This window comes from Megascapheus bottae, chromosome 2 (assembly GCF_031878675.1).
Source record: "Megascapheus bottae isolate mThoBot1 chromosome 2, mThoBot2.hap1, whole genome shotgun sequence".
In the NCBI taxonomy this organism is placed as follows: domain Eukaryota; kingdom Metazoa; phylum Chordata; class Mammalia; order Rodentia; family Geomyidae; genus Megascapheus; species Megascapheus bottae.
The window spans coordinates 83,876,354-83,883,659 of NC_143510.1; the positions used below are offsets into that span (position 1 = coordinate 83,876,354).

At 47.1% G+C, this 7,306-nt stretch overlaps 1 protein-coding gene across 1 annotated transcript; it reads right to left on the reverse strand.

Moving 5' to 3' along the window:
- Positions 1-5,748, reverse strand: Uqcc6 (ubiquinol-cytochrome c reductase complex assembly factor 6). Its single transcript, XM_090328531.1, has 3 exons — positions 5,672-5,748; positions 5,326-5,443; positions 1-1,638 (listed from the first exon to the last, which is right to left on the reverse strand). Exons 2-3 carry the CDS (start codon positions 5,431-5,433, stop codon positions 1,543-1,545), a joined length of 204 nt encoding a protein of 67 aa, XP_090184657.1. The 5' UTR covers positions 5,434-5,443; positions 5,672-5,748; the 3' UTR covers positions 1-1,542.
- Positions 5,749-7,306: the final 1,558 nt, after the last annotated feature.

The following is a 7,306-nucleotide window of genomic DNA, read 5'->3' on the forward strand; positions in this document are numbered from 1 at the left end:
TTTAAACAACAGAAATTTATTCTCACAGTTCTGGATGCCAGGTATTTGACTCTTGGTAGAATCCTTTCCTGTGCTTTCCTCCTCCGGCTTCTGGTGGGATCTTCTGCTCCTGAGGTCCCTCAGCTTGCAGCTTCATTCCTTGTCTCTCACTCCACTGTCACAGTGTTCCTGCTGGGTCTGTCTTCTCATGTCATCTCCTCTTCTTCTAGGCCTACCCTAATGACTTCGTTAATCTGGTTATTGTAAAGATGATTTCCAAATAAGGTCACATTCACAAACATTGAACCTATAACAATACTCATTCAAATTTTTAGGTTGTTTTTACATGTATTTTGTTTTCTATTTTACTGTTTTGTGCAGGGACTTGAACTCAAGGCCTTTAGCTTTATTGCTCAAACCTTATGTTCTACCACTTCAGCCACACTTCCATTTCCAGTTTTAGTGGTTAATTTGGAGGTAAGAGTCTCACTAACTTTCCTGCCTGGGCTGGCTTTGAACAGTAATCTTCAGATCTGTTTCCTGATTAGCCTCCTCAGCCACCAGTGGCTGAAAAATTAAAGCCGGGTGCAGTGGCCTGTAATCCTCTCAGGAGGCTGAGTTGTAAGGATCACAGTTCAAAGCCAACCCAGGCACTAAAGAACTAAAGAACATGAGATTTATCTCCAATTAACCATTAGAAAATGGGAAATGGGGCTGAGGCTCAAGGTGTAGGGCGGTAGCCTTGAGTTGAAAAGCTCAGGGACAGTGCCCAGGCCCAGGGTTCAGGGTTCAAGCCCCATGACCCACAAAAAAAAACAAAAACAAAAACTGGCTTTTCAAATCTGCAGTTTCTCCAATTTTGCAGCCATTTTGATAGCTCACATCATAGTATTATATTATGGACACAACTCCAAGACAACATTTGACTTAATGAAGTTAAATACAAGTACTTCCAATATTTAGAGAAATATTAACTTGGGTTCCATATACATTCATTGTCAATATTGATTTTACCTTGTTTAAGTTAATAATTCCCATCTGCCATTATACTCGATCTAATTTAGAGAAAAGCCCAAACTAAAATGGCAGGAAACATGGCAAATCCTCTTTCTTACATGATATACAATACCAACTATCTTTCCACACGCAAGAGGCTGAAAATAGGCAGTTTGGCATTTTAGTCAAACCATAATGAAAAGTTCACCTTATCAGTGAATATCAACAAAGCACCAATTCTGCTATTAGCATAGTATTAGGTGCTTAACCACAAGTAGTTTAACAAAATAATGTTTAATACATATTTAAAACTTTTCATTCACAGCTTTTTTTTTTTCTTTTGCCAGTCCCGGGGCTTGAACACAGGGCCTGAGCACTGTCCTTTGACTTTCTCAAGGCTAGCACTCTAGCCCTTGAGCCACATCACCATTTCCAGCTTTTCCTATGTATGTGGTACTGAGGAATTGAACCCAGAGCTTCATGCCGCTAGGCAAGCACTTTACCACTATTGTCAAACTCCCAGCCCCTCATTGACAGAATTCTTGGTATCACTATGTTCCGAAGTTTTTACTGCTCTGCAACCAGAGGTTTGTGTTGTCTCTCTTTCAGTCCCAAAAGCTCTGTTTTGAGATCTCCAGGCTTGGGTGGAATTTCAGGTACTGTCTACAAAAACAAAACAAAACACAGATAAACAGTGCTTTCTTAACCCATACTTCAGTGCGTTCCGAAGGATTTTTAAAGTTAAAAAAAATAAACTCCCCTACTTGTTACTCAAAAACGACAACAACAAACTATGAGAACTTCTGGTTGATCTAAATCCCTTTCTAGCCTTGTGTGTGTGACTCTGCCGCCCTGGCAATGCCCTGGATCCCCAGAACACAAAGAGGGAAGTCTGCACTGACTGTCAGGTGGTCTTACCAACTTTCCACATCTGAAAACTCATTCCTGAGCTAGCTGCTGACTCCCTACCAGGCACCTAGCACAGAATACAGCTATTTAAAATCTATTCACTTATTTAAAAAAAAGACTGGCACAGTGCCTATAATCCTAGCTACTCAGGAGGCTGAGATCTAAGGATCAAAGTTTCAAAGCCAGGCTGAGACAAAGGAACCTGAGATTCTTATCTCCAATTAACCTCTAGAAAATATAAGTGGGGCTTGGCTCAAGGGTAGGGCAGTAGCCTTGAGCTGAAGAGCTCAGGGACAGCACCCCATGACTCACTAAAAAGAAAAAAAAAAGTGCCTCCTATGTGCCATGCACAAAACAATGAGAAAAAAGATACAAAATGTGGGGTCTGGACAAAATTAGCCAAGAAAAACAAAAGGTGTTTTGTTTTGTTGATAATCACTTGAGACATTCTTCATTTAACATGTCCAATTTAGAGCTGGGTGTGACTCTGGTAGTCTTGGCCCAGTATGTGTTTTGTTGGTTCTGTAATTCTAAACACCACAAATGGTTTTTAGTATAGTATATTCAGAGTTGTGAGTCTGCCATAATAAATTTCAGAACATTTTCACCTCCCTCAAAAGAAATTCCATACGTATTAATAGTGACTCCTCCTCTGGTTCCATAGGAATCCTGTTTTGTCAATACAGATCTGCCCATTCTGTCCATTTCATAAAAAGGTATTATACAACATGGTCCTTTGTGACCAGGTCCTTTCATATAGCACACTACTTTCAAGGTTCATCTCATGTTGTAACAAGTTCTTCCTTTGATTGCTAATATTCCATAGTATAGATTTACCACCTTTTACATATGCATTCAACAAGCCAGTGGACATCTGGGCTGTTTCCACCTCTTGACTCTTCTAAGTAATGCAGCTATGAACATGTACAAGGTCCAAAAGTTGGTGTGTAGATGTGTATCTTCATGATTGCTGGGTATAAACCTACAGCTACTGACACTATGCAAGGCCTTGCCAGCTATTTCCCAAAGCACTGCACCATCTTGCTTTCCCATCAGCAGAGACAAAGTTTCAGTTTCTCCATGTCCCTGGCAATACACATCCAAGACTCTTACAGCCACCATAGCAGGTACACTGTGAACTTTTTGGGTGGCATTTCACTGATGGTTAATGAAGCTGATCATCTTTTCACACATTTATTGGTCAAGCTGAGTTTTGAATAGACACAACAGAAAAGGAAGTCATGCAAGTAGGAAGGAGTGTTTCAGGCCAATAGAATCCCAAATGCAGAGAACATGGGGCATGAGTGTAACTGAATGTTTCACAGTTGTCAGTTACACTAATACAAATTGTTCAAGGGGGTTAGGAAACAAGGGCAGAGGGCATAAAGTCACCAGTGGCTTTTACACTGAAATGGGAAGACACTGGACATGAGTATGATATGAACTGATAACTCAAGTGTGAAAAGATGACAGTGGTAGCTTTGCTGAGAAGAGACTGCAGGAAAGCAGAGGAAGGCAACATGTCAGAAGGTGACTGGAATCAGAGAGGAAAGACTGTGCACTGAATTGAGTACTACAAAGAAGGTGAGAAGTAGTGAGCTATTTACATGCTTTCTTTCCTTCCTTCCCTCCTTTCTAATCTTGAAGCTTGAACTCTGTTTAGGTGATCTCCCTGAGCCTCTCTATGCTCAAGACTAGCACTCTACCACTTGAGCCATAGTGTTACTTCCAGCTTTTTCTGAGTAATTATTGGATATAAGAGCCTCATGGAGCTTGGCACTGGTGACTGACACCTGTATTCCTAGCTCCTCAGGAGGCTGAGACCTGAGGATTGAAGCTCAAAGCCAGCCCAGGCAGAAAATCCCTGTCAGACTCATACCTTCAATTTAACCATTGAAAAAAACAGAAGTGGGGCTGTGACTAAAGTGGTAGATCGTTAGCCTTGAGTACAAAGACATTTCAGGGACAAGGACCCAAGCCCTGAGTTCAAGTCCCATAACCAACAAAAAAATAAAAAAAAGTTTCATGGACTTTCCTGCCTGGGCCGACTTTGAACTGGGATCCTCAGATTTCAGCCTCCTGAAATCTGGGACTATAGAGGTAAGTCACTGGCACCTGGGTACATGTGTTTTTTTCTCCAGAATAATGCAAGGGAATCTGTTGATATCAGCAGGCAGCAGTAAGAAAGGAATTATGACTCCTGAGTTTCCACATAAGTAAAATTCCCTCCTGTGCTATTCTGATGAGCCATGCTAGACAATGAGAACAAAGTCTTCTTTTTTTAATTTGCTTTTCTCTTTCTTTCCTTCCTTCCTTCCTTCCGTGTGTGTGCTGGTACTAGGGTTTGAATTCAAGGCCTTGCACTCTTGTTCATTCAAAGCTAGCACTCTACTGCTTGAACCACATTTAGCTTTTTGCAGATAAAAGTATCAGAGAGGAGCCTAGAGTTTGGGTTAGTGGTAGAGTGCTTCCCTAGCATGCACAAAGACCCAGGTTCAATTCCTCAGTACCACATACACAGAAAAAAGCTCTACCAATGGTAGAGCTGGAGCCTTGAGAAAGTCCAAGGACAGTGCTCAGGCCCTGAGCTCAAGCCCAGACTGACAAATAAATAAATAAATGAATAAATAAATAAATAAATAAAATAAGAATGTCTCTCCCTCTGAATGCCCACATTCACACACTCTAAGTGATGAGATTCAAGTGAAGCCAGACTAATACTTTCCTATCCCGAGTTTGCATTTGATGGAGGCAAACGTAAGACAAAAATACCTTCAAATTGTGACACATGCTCTATGAAAATAAAGGACTTATGAGGAGTTAAGAATCATTTGTGCTACTTACCAGTAGCCTATGCCTGTAATCCTAGCCACTTAAGAGGCTGATATCTAAGGATTACAGTTCAAAACCAATCTGGGCTCTTATCTCCAATTAAGTACCAAAAAGCTTTCAAGTGGAAAGTGACACTCTGATTTAAAGTAGTAGAGTGCCAGCCTTGAAGAGAAGAAGCTAAGAGACAACACTCAAGCCCTGAGTTCAAACTCTGGATCAAGAACAACACATATAAAAAATTATGGGGTGCTAGCTGACCGAAAGACTCTCGTAGCTGGAGGCGATATCTGGGCAAAGATTTTAAGTTTAAAAGTCCGAAAGGAAGCCAAGATGTGGGAAAACACCCATACCAGAGAACACGAATGGCTGAGGTAGGATCAAGTTTGATGCGTTGGGAGATGCTGCAGGGAAGCAGCGTGGGGCAAGAGGGAGGCCGGTGGAGAAACGAGGGAGGGAGACAAGCCAGAGGTGGGCAGTGGCCACGCTGTGGAGGACTGAAGAGAGCAGGGGAGGCCGACACCGGGGGTCTGAGGGCAGGCAGGCTCGAGCCTGCGGTCCGCGGGGCACCCCGTGCCCACCCGGGCGAGCCGAGGGCCGTCGCGCACTCACCAGGTCGGGCCGGTAGTACCTGTGCACCACTTGGGCACCCGTGCACATGGCCAGGAGGCTGGCCGCCACCATTTTCAGGTAACTGGGCCAGGACACGCCTGCGGGCATGGTCGGAGGGCTGGCGGGGAGGGAAGAGGGGCCGGGTTAGAAGGTTCTAGGCTCACAACCCGCCGCACAGCTAGAGGAGCTCGGAGTGCTCTCCTGCCCCCCGCGCAAGGGTCGGCCTTCTCGGTTACCACGGGAGGTCACTGAGACGACGGGCGCTCGGCAGGGGCCGGGGTGCAACCTTCCGGCCTTGGTAAGTCAGGAAGGGGCGCTCCGCCAGCGGAATCGCGGCAGGCCGCACCCCGCTACCCCACTCAGGACGCGAGGGCGCCCGGCACTCGACCTCCACAAGCACACACGCTGGGGAGCCGCTCTCTCCCAGTTCCGGCGGAAGTGCGCTCCGCAGCGGGGGCGGAACCAGAGTAGGCCGGACGGAAAAGGCTGGGCGGGGGGAGACAGGCACCCCGCCGGCGGGGGATAAGCGATGCACTAAGCGCGGCGGCGGCGCGTTCACGCGAGCCGGGCGGCAGTGGGTGTCGTGGTGCGGCGTTTATGGTCACTCGGTGCCCCCCTCCCACCTTCTCGGTTCCTTGTCTGTTCCCGTGCTGCTGTCGTTGGGCTTCCCTGGAGGATGTGGTTTCCGGGTCTTATTACTGCGACATTTGTCTGTCTGCACGACTTTCACGCGTTCAGCACTTTCAGGAAGGGGTGGGACTCGAACTCTGCCGGTGTGCGTCCGGCGTTTGGGGTAGTTAAGGGCAAAGAGTCCGACTGCCCAGGCGAGCTTTGAACCGCGACCGTCAGATCTCGGCCTCCGGAGTAGCGCGAGCCCCCGGCACCGGCTCGAGACAGTTTTGTGAAGCTGGAGCGGCTCCTCTCAGGCCGGGCTCACCCGCGGGCGGAGCGACGCCGACGGGATGGAGGCCAGTGGGGCTGGGCGAGCCTGTGCGGCTTCACCCTTTCGGGGTCAGTGTCGGGAATCCCAACAACTCTTCCGACGTGCGAGACTGAGCTGTGGCCTGGGTCTAAAATATAGAACCCTACCTAGCAGGGAACCTCCTTGCTGGTCCAGGGCAAACCCCTCAGTGAAAATGTATTAGGAAGCTGCTCCTCACAAACACTTTCAGAGACCCAGCACGCTACGTGCACGTAGAAGGGAAGGGTGGCCATTTGTTTATTCACTCAGTATTCACTTATATGACGAGTTGTGGGTAGCACATACAAATGTACATTCACACGAGTTTTGCAACATTTTTAAATATTAAAAAAATGTAACGGGTACTTGCAAACTTTTGCTACATACCACGGTCCCCATACTTTTGGGGGACAAGTTGACTGAAAAGGGCAAAAATGTGTCACTTCTGCCCCCATTCTGCGCCAGTCTACCCTTGACTTCCCGGAAGTACAGAACTGGTCAATAACATCTGCGTGATCAGGAACCAAAACTACCCCTACAGGACAAAGCATCTACCGAGGGAGCACAATTCACAATTAATACAATGACGATGAGGCTTACACCCTGCAGAAGGGATCCTCTTGGAAACCAGACTGCAGAAAGTCCACAATTCCAGAATCAAAGCCGGCCAAGTTTTACATCTCACAAAGCAGTTTCACAGTCATCCACCCTCCTTTTACAGATTGGGGCAGTGACCTCGACTTCCCGGTCCTCTCACTCCAAAGTCGCCCCCCTCCCCCAATCACAGTAACAACGAATTCGGGGATCAGATCTGGAGTGTCAACGACGTGATCCAGCCGCCCACCTACTCAGACGCCATTCTTCCCCCGGAGTCAGCGCCCGGCCGGGAAACCCGCGCAGAGAAAAGCTGACGTCCGCAGAGCGCGCCGCCCCCGCCCCTCGAGGTTCCGCGGCTCCCGACAGGCTTAGCGGCGGGACTGGGAGAGCGGCGAGACGGGATTGGACGGGCCGGCGTCACGT

Coding starts and splice junctions, on each gene's coding strand:
- Uqcc6 (XM_090328531.1), bottom strand. CDS start 5,433: ATGCCCGCAGGCGTGTCCTGGCCCAGTTACCTGAAAATGGTGGCGGCC. Junction 1,639..5,325: donor GGTACTACCGGCCCGACCTG/GTGAGTGCGCGA, acceptor TTGTTTTTGTAG/ACAGTACCTGAAATTCCACC.